Source organism: Coregonus clupeaformis, chromosome 12 (genome assembly GCF_020615455.1).
Source record: "Coregonus clupeaformis isolate EN_2021a chromosome 12, ASM2061545v1, whole genome shotgun sequence".
In the NCBI taxonomy this organism is placed as follows: Eukaryota; Metazoa; Chordata; class Actinopteri; order Salmoniformes; family Salmonidae; genus Coregonus; species Coregonus clupeaformis.
The window spans coordinates 23,153,267-23,174,367 of NC_059203.1; the positions used below are offsets into that span (position 1 = coordinate 23,153,267).

The 21,101-nt window shown below is 43.8% G+C and overlaps 1 protein-coding gene and 1 non-coding gene across 7 annotated transcripts in view; both read left to right on the forward strand.

The window, feature by feature from the left end:
- The window catches only part of LOC121578024 (eukaryotic translation initiation factor 4B), a 31,158-nt gene extending 10,057 nt beyond the window's left edge, over positions 1–21,101 (forward strand). Inside the window, exons 4-15 of one of the 6 annotated variants that reach the window (XM_041892065.2) lie at positions 2,128–2,244; positions 2,668–2,722; positions 3,347–3,499; positions 3,897–4,058; positions 5,240–5,410; positions 5,727–5,985; positions 6,850–6,953; positions 8,951–9,191; positions 9,372–9,406; positions 10,793–10,922; positions 13,151–13,223; positions 20,721–21,101. In XM_041892065.2, the coding sequence (XP_041747999.1) occupies positions 2,128–2,244; positions 2,668–2,722; positions 3,347–3,499; positions 3,897–4,058; positions 5,240–5,410; positions 5,727–5,985; positions 6,850–6,953; positions 8,951–9,191; positions 9,372–9,406; positions 10,793–10,922; positions 13,151–13,223; positions 20,721–20,801 (1,581 nt within the window). In that variant the 3' untranslated portion in view covers positions 20,802–21,101. The remainder of the gene's footprint in view (positions 1–2,127; positions 2,245–2,667; positions 2,723–3,346; positions 3,500–3,896; positions 4,059–5,239; positions 5,411–5,726; positions 5,986–6,849; positions 6,954–8,950; positions 9,192–9,371; positions 9,407–10,792; positions 10,923–13,150; positions 13,224–20,720) is intronic. The other 5 variants (XM_041892067.2, XM_041892068.2, XM_041892069.2 and 2 more) reach the window with 5 other exon arrangements.
- LOC121578844 lies at positions 3,548–3,707 on the forward strand. Its single transcript, XR_006002845.1, has one exon. It is a non-coding gene; the product is annotated as a small nucleolar RNA SNORA81 (small nucleolar RNA).

Below are 21,101 nucleotides of genomic sequence, written 5' to 3' on the forward strand. Positions count from 1 at the left end.
ACCTGAGGTCAATCATTGCCTATATCTGTAGGAGGCGGCTTAACTGGAACCATCAACCTGTCTAGCCTGTTAATATACACTGAGTGTGAAAAACATTAGTAACACCTTATTATTGAGTTGCACACCCTTTTGCAACTTCGACACGTGGGTTCATGCAAGCAGAATTTCTCTGAACCCTACCAAGTGTAAGGTCCTGTCAGTGACCTTCACAAGAAATCCACCTGTCCCATGCCCCTTCTGTATTGATGGCCAGAATCTCAGTGTGTGATAGTGTGGCAGGTAGCCTAGCAGTTAAGAGCGTTGGGCCAGTAACCGAAAGGTTGCTGGTTCGAATCCCCGAGCCGACTAGGTGGAAAATCTTTAGATGTTCCCTTAAGCAAGACACTTAACCCTAATTGCTCCTGTAAGTTGCTCTGGATAAGAGCGTCTGCTAAATTAATAAAATGTAAAACATTTAGGGGTAATGGTACAGAAGGACTTACAATTGGGCGAGCAGGTTGCTACTATGCTAACCAAGAGCAACAGAGAACTTTTTCTCCTTCACTGCCTTAAATGGTTCCATCTGCCACAGGAAGACCTGGTGAGCATGTACACCAGCTACATATTCCCCACCCTGGGGTATGCCACTCCTGCTTGGCACAGCTCACTGACCCAGCCCAGTCTGACCTGGAGCGTATTCAGAAGAGAGCATGCCGCACCCATCCCAGGAGGGCACTCCAGTTATACTGAGGCACTTCAGACCCTGTCCCTACCCCGGCTTCATGAAAGACGGACACAACTCTTCCCCGACTTTGGTGTCAGCCTCCTAAAATCTAAATTCAGAGACTGGCTACCCCCTGACCAAATCACTGACCGACAGGAACACCCGCAGCCAAAACAAACTGACTATACCAAAGTCTAGAACTGAACGGTACATGAGGTTACCAATCCCGTATTTCTGCTCAATGATTAATGTCACTTTATTATTTACTCTTTTTATTCTATTTTAGTTCTTATCTATTGTTTGTCAGTGGTGGAAAAAGTCCCCAATTGTCATACTTGAGTAAAAGTAAAGATACCTTAATAGAAAATGACTCAAGTAAAAGTGAAAGTCACCCAGTAAAATACTACTTGAGTAAGTCTAAGTATTTGGTTTTAAATATACATAAGTATCAAAAGTAAATGTCATTGCTAAAATATACTTGAGTATCAAAAGTAAAAGTATAAATCATTTCAAATTCCTTATCTTTTTTTGTTTGTTTAATTTACGGATAGCCAGGGGCACAATCCAACACTCAGACATCATTTACAAATGAAACGTGTGTTGTGTAGTGAGTCTGCCAGATCAGAGGCAGTAGGGATGACCAGGGATGTTCTCTTGATAAGTGTGTGAATTAGACAATTCTTCTCTCCTGCTAAGCATTCAAAATGTAACGAGTACTTTTGGGTGTCAGGGAAAATGTATGGAGTTAAAAGTACGTTATTTTCTTTAGGAATGTAGTGAAGTAAAAGTTGTCAAAAATAGAAATAGTTGAGTACAGATACCCCCCAAAAACGACTTAAGTAGTACTTTAAAGTATTTTTACTTAAGTTCTTTACACCACTGATGTTTGTTGTATGCTCATGGATTTAGCACCAATGGTTTTCTGGGGATTGACATTAACACTTGATGGACACTTGCCCATTGGGCAAGTCTGCAGCATTTTTTTTTTTTACTTGCCCAAAGGTTAAGATGACTTGCCTGAAATGTTGCTGTTTATACAAACAAGCGCCATAGTTCAATATATCTTCAACGTCAACATAGGAGGCATCAAAAATATAGATTTTACTAAAAGTGTTGACTGTAGTATAAATGTTGAAATGGAAATACAGTAGGTTAGCCTATATGGAGAGAAGTTGAATGTGGGAAGAGACCTGCCAATGTATGCTAGGGAAGTGTGTAGCTATCCTATTCAAATTCCCTCAAGGACATTTAGATTAATCTCATGATACAGTAACGCATTCTTGTTACGTCATTGCAATATATCCCCTCTGTTCTGAGACTGTCCTCTCGCCCTCGCTCATCAGTCTTATTTTTGACCTCATACCAGTACAGTTCTCAATCAGCCCTCTCTTACCCTCACTGCTCTGTCTCCCCTCTGTTCTCAGATCAGTGCTGTGCGCTTGCCACGGGAGCCCAGTAACCCAGAGAGGCTGAAGGGCTTTGGCTACGCCGAGTTTGATGATGTGGACTCCCTCCTGAGGGCACTGACTCTCAACGAGGAGGTAAGGAAAGGACGCAAGGAGGGGCAGCAGGAAGGATCAAAGGGTCTTAACTCCAGGTCCATTCATCGGAACACCAATCAATGCAATGCATGATGACCCACTCGCTTAGTTGGGATTCATCCCGTAGACATTTGATAATTTCAACCCATATCAACATCATTCAACTTTGGTAATTATCTACTTTGGTGTCTACAAGGGACAAAAAACTAAAGTGCTGTTGATTTAGTAACAGTACGAGAGCTTTTCATAAATGCTTTAATCAAATGAATTGTTCAAGATTAATATATGGAATTTAAATGTAAATGACAGGTAAAAAGTTTCAAGCTATCACACTGGAACATGCAGGTATGGAAAAAAGATGAGTTGGTTAATTTAGGCCACATTACTTGTAATGACTTGTTCCCTGCCCCTCTGTCCTAACAGAACCTGGGAAACCGCAGGATCCGGGTGGATATTGCAGATCAGTCCAATGACAAGGGTGAGTTAGACACAACCCATGATTCTGAGCTTTCTACTGTACTATGGGAACAGAATGGCCAAATGTTCTATCACTTGACCTGGACGTTGTAAGCATCATGGATGTTGGGTACTAAACGGTAGCAAGTAACACATCAAAACTGTAGGAGCATCCATTTTGTCCAATGATTGTTAGGCTGGATTTTTACTCCAAACGTTCCTCGTACGTAAAGTTACAACCTACAGCATGCTCTGGAATCTCTGGTTCGTGGAGATGTCAGTCTCTCTATAGAGTACGTCAACAGGAGTATAAATCCAGCCTTAGATCTTATGCGGCGGTTTCCTGGACACAGATTAAGCCTAGTCCTGGGCTATAAAGCAAACTCAATGGAGAATCTCCATTGAAAGTGCTTTTTGTCCAGGACTAGGCTTATTCTGCGTCCAGGAAACTGGTCCTATGTGTCAGGAGAACAGTTGATGCACATCCAACATTTCCCCACCAATGCCGGGCCAAACAACACTTAAGAAGGGCTAGAGCAACCAAAACGTTTTCTAATGTGGTGCAGAAATAAAGCACCTGGGGGCATTTACAGTGTGTGGGCTTTTCTTTCTTCTACTTTGATGTCTAACTTCCTTCTATGGCCAGAGGGGAGAGACAATGGCCAGATGGGCGGACGGGACAGGATGGGCCGTATGGGAGACATGGGGGGCCCCGACAAGACCGACAGTGATGACTGGAGGGCCCGGCCCACTGCAGACGCTGACGACGGACCCCCAAAGAGAGAGGAATCCGCTTTCGGTGAGAGTGATTCCTTCTAAGCTCAAAGTGGACTCGGCAAGCACACATCCCTTCTTTTAAAGCACCCTGCTAAAATTGGTAGGGCGACGCCTCACGGCTTGGCTCTTGGGGGCATGTAAGCACGGGTATACCAAGGAAGGAGAGAAAAGGCCCAGTGGGGCGGACCTCTTTCTTAATGTCCTTTGTCTCAAGGCTTCGTGCTACACTATCTGTAACGTCAAGCACGCATGGGTGTATTTTAGTCGGTCCAGATAGTTCAAGTTCTTATCTTCAGCCTTATGACAAGAACTGCATACGTTCTGTGACTTTTTTTCTTAATATTGTTGAGATCTCAAGAGGCCATCACTTGATTTGCGTGCCTTTTTATTAACTGATGTTTTCTTTCTGTCCCTCTCAGGGTCCCGCGACCGCTATGGAGACCGTGACGGGCCGAGACGGGACAACGACCGCGGCTTTGGCGGCGACCGAGACCGCGGCTTTGGCGGCGACCGAGACGGCGGCAGAGACCGTGGCTTCGGCGGCAGAGACCGTTATGACGACCGGGGAGGTGAGAGCGGAGGTGAAACCACTGCTCAAAACTGAGAGTATCATCGACAATCTAGAATATGCTTTACTTTGTTATCCAGATCCTCCTCTGTCAGAATATGGTGTCATCAGTCAATCAAGCCTCCTGTATGATAATGAATATCAAGAATGTCAATCCATAAGCTATTTTTTGCTCTTAGCCTTGCTTAGGTCTAATTCTCACAGGAAAACAGACTAATGGCACTTCCCCACAGTGCGTTTTTGAAAATCTGAATGTCTTTATGTATGCGCCACTGTACAACATCACAGCTGATAAATCGTGAGGATTTTATCTGAAGGGTGTTCTCACGTTGCGACTTACAGCTCAGCTCCCCTGTCGTCGTGACAATTGTCATTTCCACTAGTATAAATCAAGTTTGATTTGAACTCGTAGCAGATACAAACAGTGATTGTTTGTCAAATATATCAGCATTCTATCTGTTCTAGTAGGCCTACAATGTGGTTTATAAAATCAAATTTGGATATATTTGGCTGTTTTCACAAACTAGTGTAAAATACACACATAAGCAGCCTAAAGGTAGGCTGTAGAAATATGAACCTATTGCTTCTTCTTTGCCACAGCACATGCCAGCATGCCAAGTTTTTATTGGGCACAGATAACGATTGTGTGGAGTCTCCCACTTAGCTGTGTTCACACAATACAAAAAGTGCAGAGCTACGACAGAAAATTGTGACATGCTAGTCGTTTGGCCGGGACGATTTGGTGTTGTCCGGAGTTTGCAAGTGCAGTAAATCCGATGTCGTTGACCCTGCCACACTGCGACATGAGCTCCCACAATGCAAATTGTAATAAGACCTTAAATCATGAAAAGTATTTCCAAACTGGCACTGTGGGGCTTAGCATTAGTCAACAGTCCTTTTTCTCAACCTGACACTATGCAGAGTGGCAAAGTTTAGATCCTGCAGTTACATTGATCTGACTGCGGTTGCTGGTGCTAAAATCTATCCGTTTTTCAAGTATGGCAACTGTATTTTTTTTGTTCTGTGGACAGCTTGTAAAGCAGCCATTGCGTGTATATTTTTGCCTTCATGAGATGAATAATGCCAGAACCAAACAGAAAGTGTTTCCCTGTGTCGCGCTCATATTTCAGTTACAGCCGCTTGATCAATACCCTGTCTAAGTCTTGGCGCTTGTACTCCTCTACTCTTCCACAGCCTTTGGCTCCCGCAGGGACCGGGATGACGGCGGGCGACGTGCCTTCGGCAGTGGCTACCGCCGTGATGATGACGGGGGTGGTGGTGGCCGCTACGGGGACCGGGACCGGGATCGCTACGGAGGGGACAGAGAGGACCGATATGAGAGGCGCGAGGAGAGAGGAGGTGAGGGTAAATGACCCTCAAATTACGTTCAATATTATTTTGCTTATTACAGTATATTATTCTGTATGATGTCAACCCCATAACCACATGTCCATCCTCTTACCCCTGCTGACACCATCCTTCCCTTAGGTCTCCTGCCTCGGTCCCCCTTTAATTAGTTAGTAGTGTTGTATTACATTTATATCAAATGAACAGGTCTCCCTTGGTGATGATGCATCCACGGTTCAAATAAAGGTTAAATAATTACAAAATATATGATGTCATCCCTATAACCCATATCCACTCCGTTACCACCCCACCCCCCTCTTCCCTCCACACCCAGGTGGTCCTACCCAGAGGCCCAAGCTGGTCCTGAAGCCACGCAGCACGCCCAAGGAGGAGGAGCAAGCTCGCAGCGGTGGTGGGGGAGCTGTTCCTGCTGCTCCAGCGACTGCCCCCAGCTCCGGCCGTGCCTCCATCTTCGGAGCGGCCAAGCCCGTGGACACGGCGGCCAAGGAGCGGGAGGTGGAGGAGAAGCTCCAGAGGCAGCTGGAAGAGGACAAGTCCAGGGGCTTCGATAGGAAACCCCGCGACAGAGACAGGTGAGGGGTTGAGGGTGTAGCTGGAAAGTGCCAGAGCAGAAATGTTCCATACACACAAAAAGCTTATTTCTTTCATTTTGTGCACAAATTTGTTTACGTCCATTATTGAGCGTTTCTCCTTTGCCAAGATAGTCCATCCACCCGACAGGTGTGGCATATCAAGAAGCTGATTAAACAGCTTGATCATTACACAGGTGACCTTGGGCTACAGACAATAAAAGGCCAATCTAAAATGTGCAGTTGTCACACAACACAATGCCACAGATGTCTCAAGTTTTGAAGGAGTGTGCAATTGGCATGCTGACAGCACGAATGTCCACCAGAGCTGTTGCCAGAGAATTGAATGTCAATTTCTCTACCATAAGCCGCCTCCACCGTTGTTTTAGAGAATTTGGCAGTACGTCCAACTGGCCTCACAACCGCAGACCACGTGTAACCATGCTAGCCCAGGACCTCCACATCCGGGATCTTTACCTGCGGGATCGTCTGAGACCAGCCACCCGGGCAGCTGATGAAACTGAGGAGTACTTCTGTCTGTAATAAAGCCCTTTTGTGGGAAAACACAATTGGCTGGGCCTGACTCTCCAGTGATTGGCTGGGCTCCCAAGTGGGTGGCCCTATGCCCTCCCAGGCCCATCCATGGCTGCATCCCTGTCCAGTCATGTGAAATCCATAGATTAGGACCTAATTTATTTATTACAATTGACTGATTTTCCTTTATATGAACAGTAACTTAGTAAAATAAGTCGCTCTGGATAAGAGCGTCTGCTAAATGATGTAAATGTAAAATCGTTGAAAATGTTGCATGTTGCGTTTTATATTTTTGTTCAGTATATTTACTAAATCTTTCTCTTCTGTGCTTAGGGACCCAAGCTGGAGGAGTGAGGAACCACCTTCTGAGCGACCTGCTACACGCTCCCGCACAGGAAGTGAGTCATCACAGACAGGAAGTACATCTGGAGGAAGAGGTGAGGGTCAACCTTATTCAACTTCTGAGTTCCATCCAGTTCTCTTTGTAGTCTCTTTGCTTGTGGTGTGAGCACTCGTACAGTGAGGGGAAAAAAGTATTTGATCCCCTGCTGATTTTGTACGTTTGCCCACTGACAAAGAAATGATCAGTCTATAATTTTAATGGTAGGTTTATTTGAACAGTGAGAGACAGAATAACAACAAAAAAATCAAGATCAATTGATTAGCATTTTAATGAGGGAAATAAGTATTTGACCCCTCTGCAAAGCATGACTTAGTACTTGGTGGCAAAACCCTTGTTGGCAATCACAGAGGTCAGACGTTTCTTTTAGTTGGCCACCAGGTTTGCACACATCTCAGGAGGGATTTTGTCCCACTCTATGCAGATCTTCTCCAAGTCATTTAGGTTTCGAGGCTGACGTTTGGCAACTCGAACCTTCAGCTCCCTCCACATATTTTCTATGGGATTAAGGTCTGGAGACTGGCTAGGCCACTCCAGGACCTTAATGAGCTTCTTCTTGAGCCTCTCCTTTGTTGCCTTGGCCGTGTGTTTTGAGTCATTGTCATGCTGGAATACCCATCCACGACCCATTTTCAATGCCCTGGCTGAGGAAAGGAGGTTCTCACCCAAGATTTGACGGTACATGGCGCTGTCCATCGTCCCTTTGATGCGGTGAAGTTGTCCTGTCCCCTTAGCAGAAAAACACCCCCAAAGCATAATGTTTCCACCTCCATGTTTGACGGTGGGGATGGTGTTCTTGGGGTCATAGTCAGCATTCCTCCTCCTCCAAACACGGCGAGTTGAGTTGATGCCAAAGAGCTCGATTTTGGTCTCATCTGACCACAACACTTTCACCCAGTTCTCCTCTGAATCATTCAGATGTTCATTGGCAAACTTCAGACGGCCCTGTATATGTGCTTTCTTGAGCAGGGGGACCTTGCGGGCGCTGCAGGATTTCAGTCCTTCACGGCGTAGTGTGTTACCAATTGTTTTCTTGGTGACAATGGTCCCAGCTGCCTTGAGAAAATTGACAAGATCCTCCCGTGTAGTTCTGGGCTGATTCCTCACCATTCTCATGATCATTGCAACTCCATGAGGTGAGATCTTGCATGGAGCCCCAGGCCGAGGGAGATTTTACAGTTATTTTGTGTTTCTTCCATTTGTGAATAATCGCACCAACTGTTGTCACCTTCTCACCAAGCTGCTTGGCGATGGTCTTGTAGCCCATTCCAGCCTTGTGTAGGTCTACAATCTTGTCCCTGACATTCTTGGAGAGCTCTTTGGTCTTGGCCATGGTGGAGAGTTAGGAATCTGATTGATTGCTTCTGTGGACAGGTGTCTTTTATACAGGTAACAAGCTGAGATTAGGAGAACTCCCTTTAAGAGTGTGCTCCTAATCTCAGCTCGTTACCTGTATAAAAGACACCTGGGAGCCAGAAATCTTTCTGATTGAGAGGGGGTCAAATACTTATTTCCCTCATTTAAAATGCAAATCAATTTATAACATTTTTGACATGTGTTTTTCTGGATTTTTTTGTTGTTATACTGTCTCTTACTGTTCAAATAAACCTACCATTAAAATTATAGACTGATCATTTCTTTGTCAGTGGGCAAACGTACAAAATCAGCAGGGGATCAAATACTTTTTTCCCTCACTGTACATTATCAACTTTTAAATGTAAACCACAGTATCAATTGTACTGTCACTGTAGATATGTTTTCTGTCAGCTATCAGATTAGTGTTTCCTTGCAACAGCTGCTCCTTTTCAGCAGGATTTCAGAGAATGCATATCTATGGTGTGATGTGTGTCATCCTTTCCTCTTCCGTCTGCACCTAACTAAAAAGACGGGATGGGTGAAAATCAGATGTGTATTCCTATTGAGGATTAGTTTTCAATACAAGTTAAAGGAGAGGAGCAGAGGTAGCCCCTTTTACACCAGAGGCAACCCAAACAGTCCGTTTCAATACTGAACTCTCACCCTCTTTTTGTCCAGTCTCGCGACGCAGAGAGAGCGAGCGCTCGGTTGAGAATGAAGTATTCAGTGGTAAGGAGGACGACCCTCCCTCTCCCGGGGCTCGCCCTACTTCCGCCAACTCTTCCACATCCTCCTCCAAGGAGCCTCTTAAGGTGATGCCCGCACCACCACCCAAGGAGAATGCCTGGGCCAAGCGCCCTGCGGTGAGCGCAGGGTCCACCCCTGTCTCCCCCAGTGACGCGGCACCTCCCAAAATGAGGTCAGAACACATTCTTATACGTCTTGTATATTGTATAGCATCTATGGATAAGAGTGGCCAATTGTTTCGTATTGATGTCACATCCCTGTGTCTATTGTAGTGACTGAGGCAAAAAATTTGCTTTGAATTTTTACTTTGCAAGCTAGTTAGCTAAAGGTCTGAATGTCCTGTCTCTTTCAGCTCAAGTTCTGCAGATGAAAGAGGATCTGGAAGGGGTAAGGCACTCGGACTGCAAAGAACTTGTGCTTGTGTGTTTTGTTAGTGATTCATTCCAAATAAGGTGTAATGGAGACTTTGTCCTAATCTAATCCCAGAGTGGACCAACTAGGCCTTTCAGTCCTACTCTCAGATTAAGAGATTATGCTCTGAAGTCAAGCGTGAGTGTTATTGACACTTTGGGGTTTTATTCACCCCCTCGCCCCTGAATCACTGCTGGATTGTGATATCTAACATCACGTTCCAATTCTAAAAGGAATTCATGATTGATTGTTTCCACTTCTATCTCAGGGGGTTTGGTGATTAGCTAAAGCATGGTCCTGTGTAGCTCAGTTGGTAGAGCATGGCGCTTGCAACGCCATGGTTGTGGGTTCGATTCCCACGGGGGGCCAGTATAAAAAATGTACGCACTCACTAACTGTAAGTTGCTCTGGATAAGAGCGTCTGCTAAATGACTAAAATGTAAAATGAGAAGGGGGCGAGTGGGTGGATTGGGACGAGGAGGCCACAACTTGACTAACATGGATCAAAATAGTATAGAACTGCCCAATTCTGGTCCTGGTAATCTCTCCTGTTGGTTCTCTTGCCTGGTTTCATTGGCTAGCTATCTCAGGACTCTATATTGCAACTGTAAAGCACTGGTCTGAAGGGTTGGCAAAAAGCAATATGGAAGGTCCCAACTACCTTGGCCACCAGTACTTCACACACAATCATTTCAAATGAATGAGGATGAAGAGATGGGACATCAGAAGCAACTTTGAAGTATTGGAATCCAACTCTAATGTACTGAATTATCAGTTGGTATAAAACCCAGGAGAGAAGAGACAGCAGGAACAAAACTGGGCAGCCCTGGTGTAAAAGTGGGGAACCCTTGGTCCTGTAGGGGTGCAGTGTCTGATACTTTCCCAGGGTCGTGCTCTGTAGGCACCAAACGACACCTAACGTTCAAACTTCAACACCCTTTCCCATAAAACGTTTTTTAAGTGTTTTCTCTTGTTTGTGCCTCCTGAACGTGACCCTGGTGTTGTCAAACTCTTGACAGATTTTGCCATGAATATGTGGTTAGCTCCTGGGAAATGAGGTAAGATTATTCATTATTTAATGGATATGGTTTATTAATCAGGTGAAGGTTGTCAGTCAGCAAAAGCAGCAGACCCTGCGGCCATTAAGGAAAATGGGTTCCCTAGTCCTGGGTTGTATTCAAGATCACAAAAGTTAGACGTTTGAACCTCCCATTTGACAATAGATGCTTTGCATAACTGTGCAAATGTCATGATCTTGAATGCAACCTTGGGCCATAGGCGGTGTGGAATGCTGTTGTGGCGTGGAGTTCCAGCCACCCAAACCCCTCCCTCAATCCTCACTGTTTGGGCTCTCCCTTCCAGACGAGAATAAAGTGGACTGTGTGCGTCGGGACCGGGGCCCCCCACGGGGGAGAGGGGGGGCTGCGGGGCCTGGAGCAGGGCGGGGCCGAGGAGAAGGGGCCAACAGAGACCGACGAAGGGAGGAAGACAGGTCAGCCCAAAACGAGTGGCATTAGTGGAACAGGCAGGGAGGATATTGCAGCCAGGGTACCTCTAAAGGCTGGTTTATGGTCAATACGTCAACTGTTTGAAATGAAGTTAAAAGCAATGCAATTGCTACCGTTATTGTTAGGTTAAATGCTTGCTAGCTTAGTGGAAGTGCCTTCACCAGGGCCCAATACTCTCCTCAGTGAGGATATTACCGATGCAAGCAGCAATTCCTTGACTCTACCGAACGTGACGGCACAGCACTCGTTTGCCTCATTACTAAAGCACAACATGATCATTTGGACGTTTCTAACATCATGTCACAAACCCACCAAAATGTTATCATGACTTATATTATGTAAATATTGACAAAAAATTGAAATAACTACAGAACAGGGACTCATACCAGTAGCTCGCAGCCCACCTATGAGTAGCTCGCCAAACAATTCTGAAAGTACATGCAATTTTCACGTGTTTCACCGCAAAACTGTCATTAACAAATCTCACAAGTATCAGACACCGCAAGCTCTCAGCTACTATCTAAGCAACGCAACATTGACATTATCCCACCCCTGGTTAGCCGCTATTGGCTTAAAAAGCCAAACCTAACACTATCTGCCAATTAATTTCCAGCAATATTGCCCCTGTCTGTGTGGTGCGTACGTTTGTCTATCACTCCAATGTGATAACTGCCTTGTGGGTTGACAGAAATACTTTCCCCAAAAGTATATCATTTGTGTCTATTATTTATTTGCAAACTTTGCTATGACATGAGCAGCAGCTGTACAGAACCATCGCTAGACCGGCGAATTAGATGGCACGTTCTTCACTCGGCGAATTAGATGGCACGTTCTTCACTCGCAAGGTGTGCAATTGGCCTCCCGAATGGCGCAGCGGTCTAAGGCACTGCATCTCAGTGCTAGAGGCGTCACTACAGACCCTGGTTCGAACTGGTGATCGGGAGTCCCATAGGGCAGCGCACAATTGGCCCAGCGTCGTCCGGGTTAGGGGAGGGTTTGGCTGGTGTAGGCCATCATTGTAAATAAGAATTTGTTCTTAACTGACTTGCCAAGTGAAATAAAGGTTAAATAAAATAATAATAAAGGCACAGATAAACAAACAATTCCAGGGGAATTGCTAAAAAAATTATATAATAATCAGACCTACATAAAAAAAAAAAAAATCTGATTTGATTAAAGCGTGGACTCCGAACATCCAATTTCGTTGTTTGACTATGAACAACTAATTTTGAATGAAAAACAAAAAACATCTAAATGTAACGGAACTTAATTTGGGAAACTATAAAACAATTCTGGGGGAAAATAACATTTTATAGGGCCCCCTTAAAGTTGTTTTTTTACCATTTATTTTCCCAGGTATATTGGCAGAACTTAGTGCACTACTTTCTCTTGTACAAAAAGGACATGGGGAAGAGTTGCAGGGGAGAGAAGAATGTGCCTATTTGAAAGCTAGAAAAAAATTGTAGCTTGCGACGTTTCATAAAAAAAAAAAAAAAGTAGCTCAAGCTAGAAAAGGTTGGAGACCTCTGGTATAGAATTATTACCCACTCCCAGGGGTTGTAGTTCCTTGTTATGGTAACCGTAATAACTGAACTGATTGGTTTTAGGCAATATAATGACTGTTTAGCTAGCTAATTCCATTTAGCCTTCCTCATTCAAAAAATTATGATTTGTGTCTCGGAGGCGTGAGTAGATGTGGGTATTTCTTGCGTATGTCATCGCACATGAAAAAGTCATTTTTTTCGCAACAGTTCCAATTTAAACTGGATGGAACTGGTTGAGGTTGTGTACAATAACCATGTTTTTTTTACACAGATGTTGGTCAGTGTTCCTCCATTCCTTTCCCTAACTTAACAATTTTTTTTATCTAGCCCCACACAATAACACCTGAGCTTTATCATTAGTTAACTAGGTGCACTTGTGTGGGGATAAAACAGAAATGTGTCATGTTGGGGGTAGCCTACTTGAGTCAACACTCCTGTTGGTGACTAACTGTAAACCAGCCTTTAGAGGTTATACGAGAGATTGTGAGGGTGTGAATACTATTAGTCTTCTCCTGCATTTACAGTTATGAGTGGATTATATTGGATCAATTTGATTGGGAATGATTTGGTGTTGTACAGTTGAGCAGTGTGCTAGTGCACTCACAGGCTCTGACCCTCAAGACTTAGCTGGACAGTGAAGTTTAACTTAGTGTTTATTCTGATTGTAGAAAGGATAACAGAAGAGACCGGGACTCAAGACCAGCACCAGAGCCAAAGAAATACGAAGAGTCCCCCACTCCTGTGAGTCCTGGTGCCACATCAAGTGCTCTTGACCCACCCCATAGTGGATTTGGATTTTCCTCAAACTCCCACACACTGTCAAGTTCAGTTTTTTCAAAACCTGAAACTCCCCCTGCACAATCTTCAGTCTTTCACTGAACCTGTCCCCCAAACTGTCTTCAGTCCTTTACCACATTATCTCAGCGCATTAGCTTCAGTCCTCTACTGAAACTGCCCATGGTACCACCCTTTTAGGGTATCCCTCATCGTCGGCAGCTTTTTCCTCAATCTTTCCTTGTTTGTTCTTCTCTCTTTGGCTTTTATTGCAAAGTCACACAACAGGAAAAACATGGGTCCCACTTCATGATAAGTTTCCTGATATCTATATACATAAGTTATATATACATATTATCAAATCACATTTTATTTGCCACATGCACCGAATACAACCGGTGTAGACCTTACAGTGAAATGCTTACTTACAAGCCCTTAACCAACAATGCAGTTTAAAAAAACAAAGTTAAGTAAAAAATTGATAAGAAAAAATAATTAAAGAGCAGCAGTAAAATAACAGTAGGGAGGCTATATACAGGGGCTACCAGTACAGAGTCAATGTGTGGGGGCACCGGTTAGTCGAGGTAATATGTACATGTGGGTAGAGTTAGTGACTATGCATAGATAATAAACAGAGTAGCAGCAGCGTAAAAGAGGGGGTGGGGGGGGGGACAATGCAAATAGTCCGGGTAGCCATGATTAGCTGTTCAGGAGTCTTATGGCTTGGAGGTAGAAGCTGTTAAGAAGCCTTTTGGACCTAGACTTGGCACTCCGGTACCGCTTGCTGTGCGGTAGCAGAGAGAACAGTCTATGACTAGGGTGGCTGGTCGGAGGGCGAGCAGTTGCCATACCAGGCGGTGATGCAACCAGTCAGGATGCGGTCGATGGTGCAGCTGTATAACTTTTTGAGGATCTGAGGACCCATGCCAAATCTTTTCAGTCTCATGAGGGGGAATAGGCTTTGTCGCTCCCTCTTCATGACTGTCTTGGTGTGTTTGGACCATGATAGTTTGTTGGTGATGTGGACACCAAGGAACTTGAAGCTCTCAACCTGTTCCACTACAGCCCCGTTGATGAGAATGGGGGCGTGCTCAGTCCTCTTTTTTTTCCCTGTAGTCCACAATCATCTCCTTTGTCTTGATCACGTTGAGGGAGAGGTTGTTATCCTGGCACCACACGGCCAGGTCTCTGACCACCTCCCTATAGGCTGTCTCATCGTTGTCGATTATCAGGCCTACCGCTGTTGTGTCGTCGGCAAACTTAATGATGGTGTTTTTGTCGTGCCTGGCCATGCAGTCATGGGTGAACAGGGAGTACAGGAGGGGACTGACCACACACCCCTGAGGGGCCCCCGTGTTGAGGATCAGCGTGGCAGATGTGTTGTTGCCTACCCTTACCACCTGGGGGCGGCCCGTCAGGAAGTCCAGGATCCAGTTGCAGAGGGAGGTGTTTAGTCCCAGGGTCCTTAGCTTAGTGATGAGTTTAGAGGGCACTATGGTGTTGAATGCTGAGCTGTAGTCAATGAATAGCATTCTCACGTAGGTGTTCCTCTTGTCCAGGTGGGAAATGGCAGTGTGGAGTGCAATAGAGATTGCATCATCTGTGGATCTGTTGGGGCGGTATGCAAATTGGAGTGGGTCTAGTGTTTCTGGGATAATGGTGTTGATGTGAGCCATGACCAGCCTTTCAAAGCTACAGATGTGTGCTACGGGTCGGTAGTCATTTAGGCAGGTTATCTTAGTGTTCTTGGGCACAGGGTCTATGGTGGTCTGCTTGAATGTTGGTATTACAGACTCAATGTTGAAAATGTCAGTGAAGACACTTGCCAGTTGGTCAGCGCACGCTCTGAGTACACGTCCTGGTAATCCGTCTGGCCCTGCGGCCTTGTGAATGTTGACCTGCTTAAAAGTCTTACTCACATCGGCTATGGAGAGCGTGATCACATAGTCATCCGGAACAGCTGATGCTCTTATGCATGCTTCAGTGTTGCTTGCCTCGAAGCAAGCATAGTGTGGGGGCGATAGGTATTAGTTGAAGCTCAATGTTATTAAAATCTCCCTACCATCATATCTAAGCCAATATGACACCAATCTCGATGAAATTGTGTAAATCAACTTGGAGGTACACAACACACTCCCTGCCTCTCGTCATGAGCCGTTCTGGCCTTTACCGAGAAACACATACTGGATTATTTGAACAGGGTCGTTAGCAATTTAGTTTTAGGTGTATTTTCTGCACCTACCAAGCTCAAATTCTAGACGTCGGATTAAAATGAGATTATAGCGTCCATAAAGTGACCATTGGACTTGAACATTTTTGGATTGACTGTTTGTAGGTGCAACAGTTTTTATAAAATGTATAATTTATTGCGCTCTCGTGCTAATTTCTGTCCATTTAAGAACCAATTATGTGCTACCTTTTTGTAGCATTTCTGACAAATCTGATCAGCCGAATCTGAGTTCTAAAACCAGGACCACAACTTGGTTGCTGCACAACAGCAGCAGCTAGCTAGTGGCATGGTAGCAGCTGTAGCTACCTAGCTAGCTAACACCAGTTGGATGAGAAGCAAGCTACAAGAAAAGGTTGTTAGCGAGATGGGTATATTTTGCTATGGAGGATTTTTCATATGGCTGAAGTCATGTGTAAATTACACTGAACAGAAATCTAAATGCAACATGTAAAGTGTTGGCCCCATGTTTCATGAGCTGAAATTAAACATCACAGAAATTTTCCATTTGCACAAAAAGCTTATCTCAAATGTTGTGCACAAATTTGTTTACATCCCTGTTAGTGATCATTCCTCCTTTGCCAAGTTAATCAATCCACCTGACGTGTATCGCATATCAAGAAGCTGATTAAACAGCATGATCATTACACAGGTGCACCTAAAAGGCCGCTCTAAAATGTGCAGTTTTGTCACACAACACAATGCCACAGATGTCTCAAGTTTTGAGGGAGCATTGGCATGCTGACTGCAGGAATGTCCACCAGAGCTGTTGCCAGATAATTGAATGTAAATTTCTCTACCATAAGCCAGAGTGCCCCGTGGTGGTGGGGTTATGGTATGGGTAGGGTAGGCATAAGCTACGAACACAATTACATTTTATCGATGGCAATTTGAATGCAGAGATACTGTGACGAGATCCTGAGGCCCATTGTCGTGCCATTCATCCACCGCCATCACCTCATGTTTCAGCATGATGTTGCAAGGATCTGTACAAAATTCCTTGAAGCTGAAAATGTCCCAGTTCTTCCATGGCTTGCATACTCACCAGACATGTCACCCATTGAGCATGTTTGGGATGCTCTGGGATTAACGTGCACGACAGCGTGTTCCAGTTTCCACCAATATCCAGCAACTTCCCACAGCCATTGAATAGGAGTGGGACAACATTCCACAGGCCACAATCAACAGCCTGATCAACTCTATGCGAAGGAGATGTCACGCTGCATGAGGCAAATGGTCACACCAGATACTGACTGGTTTTCTGATCGACACCTCTACCTTTCATTTTTAAGGTACTGTATCTGTGACAAACAGGTGCATATCTGTATTCCCAATCATGTGAAATCTATAGATTAGGACCTAATGCATTTATTTTAATTTACTGATTTCCTTATATGAACTGTAACTCAGTAAAATCTTTGAAATTGTTGCATATTGCGTTTTATTTTTGTTCACAGTGTAAATCAGAGCACAAACAATTAAGATAGCAAACGTTCTTGGCTGCTATTACAGCCAGTTAGCTAGCCAACTAGCCAGAATCTACAAGCCAACAAGACTGTACCAATGTTGACAACAAATCCAAATAAGCATAGCTAGCTAAGTAAAGTGCATAGTCAACACCAAACTTTGAGAAACTGCCATGCTGCTAACTTATAATACATGCAATGGGCATTGCTCATCTAGTTACTCCGGCATGAACTTTCTAGATGGCTACATGTGCAGCCAGATGTCAGGTTCAACAGAGACACTGCTAGCTAGCCTACATTTCCTCAACCAAGATCAGCCTCTCACAACACAAACTCACAATAAATTTCAGCCCTTACCTTATGATGAATTAATTCAGTACACCCTCTTTCAATGCAATTTTCTTAATGCCATTTGAATCAACATCTGTGCTGACTGATTAACCATGTGAAGTTACATTTCAGTGTGTTCCCAGAAATCCGAACCCAGTAAGAAAAATGTTTAAAATACTTATTTTCCAGACCATTGAAGTTGGGTTAATTTTTGGTTCTGAATGAGAAGTGAAAAGACGTATTTTCAGGAAGTTTAAAATATGTATTTTCCTGATGTTGAAAATACATAAAGTACCAGTCAAAAGTTTGAACACCTACTCATTCAAGGGTTTTTCTTTATTTTGACTTTTCTATATTGTAGAATAATAGTGAAGACATCAAAACTATGAAATAACACATGGAATCATGTAGTAACCAAAAAAGTGTTAAACAAATCAAAATATATTTCAGATTTTAGATTCTTCAATGTAGCCACCCTTTGCCTTGGTGACAGCTTTGCGCACACTTGGCATTCTCTCAACCAGCTTCACCTGGAATGCTTTTCCAACAGTCTTGAAGGAGTTCCCACATGCTGAGCACTTGTCTGCTTTTCCATCACTCTGCGGTCCAACTCATCCCAAACCATCTCATTTGGGTTGAGGTCGGGGGATTGTGGAGGCCAGGTCATCTGATGTAGCACTCCATCTCTCTCCTTCTTGGTCAAATATCCCTTACACAGCCTGGAGGTGTGTTGGGTCATTGTCCTGTTGAAAAACTAATGATAGTCCCACTAAGCGCAAACCAGATAGGATGGCATATCGCTGCAGAATGCTGTGGTAGCCATGCTGGTTAAGTGTGCCTTGAATTCTAAATAAATCATAGACCGTGTCACCAGCAAAGCACCATCACACCACCTCTTCCATGCTTCACGGTGGGAACCACACGTGGAGATCATCCTTTCACCTACTCTGCGTCTCACAAAGACACAGCGATTGGAACCAAAAATCTAAAATTTGGACTCATCAGACCAAAGGACACATTTCCACCGGTCTAATATCCAATGCAAATCTATTATTATTATTATTATTGGTGTCCTTTAGTAGTGGTGTCTTTGCAGCAATTCGACCATGAAGGCCTGATTCACGCAGTCTCCTCTGAACAGCTGATGTTGAGATGTTGTCTGTTACTTGAACTCTCAAACATTTATTTGGGCTACAATTTCTGAAGCTTGTAACTCTAATGAACTTATCCTCTGCAGCAGAGGTAACTCTGTGTCTTTCTTGTGGTGGTCCTCATGAGAGCCAGTTTCATCATAGCGCTTGATGGTTTTTGCGACTGCACTTGTAGAAACTTTCAAAGTTCTTGAAATGTTCCGTATTGACTGACCTTCCTACATTTAAAGTAATGATGGACTGTTGTTTCTCTTTGCTTATTTGAGCTCTTCTTGCCATAATATGCCTTTGTCTTTTACCAAATGGGGCTGTCTTCTGTATACCACCCCTAACTTGTCACAACACAACTGATTGGCTCAAACGCATTAAGAAGGAAAGAAATTCCACAAATTAACTTTTTAAGAAGGCACACCTGTTAATTGAAATGCATTCCAGGTGACTAACTCATGGAGCTGGTTGAGAGAATGCCAAGCGTGTGCAAAGCTGTCATCAAGGCAAAGAGTGGCTATTTTGAAGAATTTCAAATATAAAATATATTTTGATTTGTTTAACACTTTTTTGGTTACTACATGGTTCCATATGTGTTATTTCATAGTTTTGATGTCTTCACTATTATTCTACAATGTAGAAAATAGTAAAAAATAAAGGAAGTCTTGAATGAGTAGGTGGTCCAAACTTTTGACTGGTGCTGTATTTTCCATACGTAGAAATCAGGTGAATTTTTGGTTCTGAATTAATGTTGAAAATACTCTACTTATTTTTACTGTAATGTACTGCACTCTGCTGTGCTCTACTGCAGTGGTTTTCAAACCTCTCCTCGGGGAACCCCAGACTTCAAAATGTTGCTGTAGCTCTGATCTAGCTATTCAAGAGGTTGAGGATTAGTTGACAAATTGAATCGGGTGTGCTAGCTTTGGAATAAATCAATTCCATTGAACGGCCTGGGGTTTCAATGGAGAGGTTTGAGAACCTCTAATGTGCTGACCAGACCAAATCTGAACCAATCAAGGATGTCAATGACTGGTTCAGATTTGGTCCAGACCAGACATAAAATCAACATCCTTGGATGAGATTCCCTAGAAACACGCCTCTTCGATACAGCTACGACTTTTTTGTAGCAGGTTAGAACTTACCCAGCAGGTTAGGAGAATTAAGTTAAGGTTTGGAAACGGGTTAGGGTTAGCGAAAATGCTCTCCTAACTTGCTACAAAAAGTTACTAGTACCGAAGTGGTGTGTTTTTAGGGACTCAAGGCCGGTCTGGACCGCACCAAAATTGATGATAATGGATTAATAATGGACTTTACATTGTCCTATTTAAAATAATGTGTATATATACATGCATACACTGAGTGTACAAACATTATGAACACCGGCTCTTTCCATGACAGACTGACCAGGTGAAAGCTATGATCCCTTTATTGATGTCACTTGTTAAATCCACGTCAATCAGTGTAGATGAAGGATTTTTAAGCCTTGAGACAACTGAGACATGGATTGTGTATGTGCCATTCAGAGGGTGAATGGGCAAGACAAAATATTTAAGTGCCTTTGAACAGGGTATGGTAGTAGGTGACAGGTGCACCGGTTTGTGTCAAGAATTGCAACGCTGCTGGGTTTTTCACGCTCAACAGTTTCCCCGTGTGTATCAAGAATGGTCCACCACCCAAAGGACATCCAGCTAACGACACAACTGTGGGAATCAACATGGGCCAGCATACCTGTGGAATGCTTTCGACACCTTGTAGTGTCCATGTGGCCGTGGCTTGCTATATAAAGCAGGCAGACAGGCATCGACTCATTCAGTTACTTTTCGGTTGAACGTTAGAATGGGCAAAACAAGTGACCTAAGCGACTTTGAGCGTGGAATGGTCGTCGGCACCAATATGTCAGAAATGGCCTGTCTTCTGGCCTTTTCACGCACGACCGTGTCTAGAGTTTACCGAGAATGGTGCTAAAAACATCCAGTCAGCGGTAGTTCTGTGGGCGAAAATAGCTTGTTGATGAGCAGTCAAAGGAGAATGGCAAGAATCGTGCAAGATAACAGGCAGGCCACAAACAGGAAAATAACAGTACAAATACTTCACTTAAAACAGTTTTTTTTTGTTTTTAATAATACAATGTACAGTTTAGGTACACATTGTGACATAGTACTTACAACTGTAATACCTGTTACCTGTAGTAGTACTGTACCATGTAAATACATAAGTATTAAGGACATTTATTGTAAAGTGGGACCAAATAAGCAATGTTAGGATCTCTCCTGATCTATTTCTTTTTTTTTTGTTTCAGAAATTCAGCTCAGCCAGTAAATACGCCGCTTTGCTAATGGACAGCGAGCAAGGAGATGACGCGGAGGACAGCGTAGAATAAAGCGAGAGAGCGGGAGAGAAAAGAAGAGGAGATCAAGCGAATGAAAGAATCTCACATTAAATATGAAAGTCTCCTCACCTGGGGTAGAGACACCTGGGAGGTCATCACTCCTACCTACCTTCCTTACTCAAAACCCATCCCAGACCTCCCCCTCCCCCTTTCAGGACTTTTCAGTTTCTAAAAAGAATAGTCTCATACTGACTTGTTTTAAATGGAAAAGGAAAGGAGTAGTCGACACAAGAAAATATGGAAAATTGAATTAATTGTAATAAATAAATAAAAAAAGTGGGGTAAAAAAAA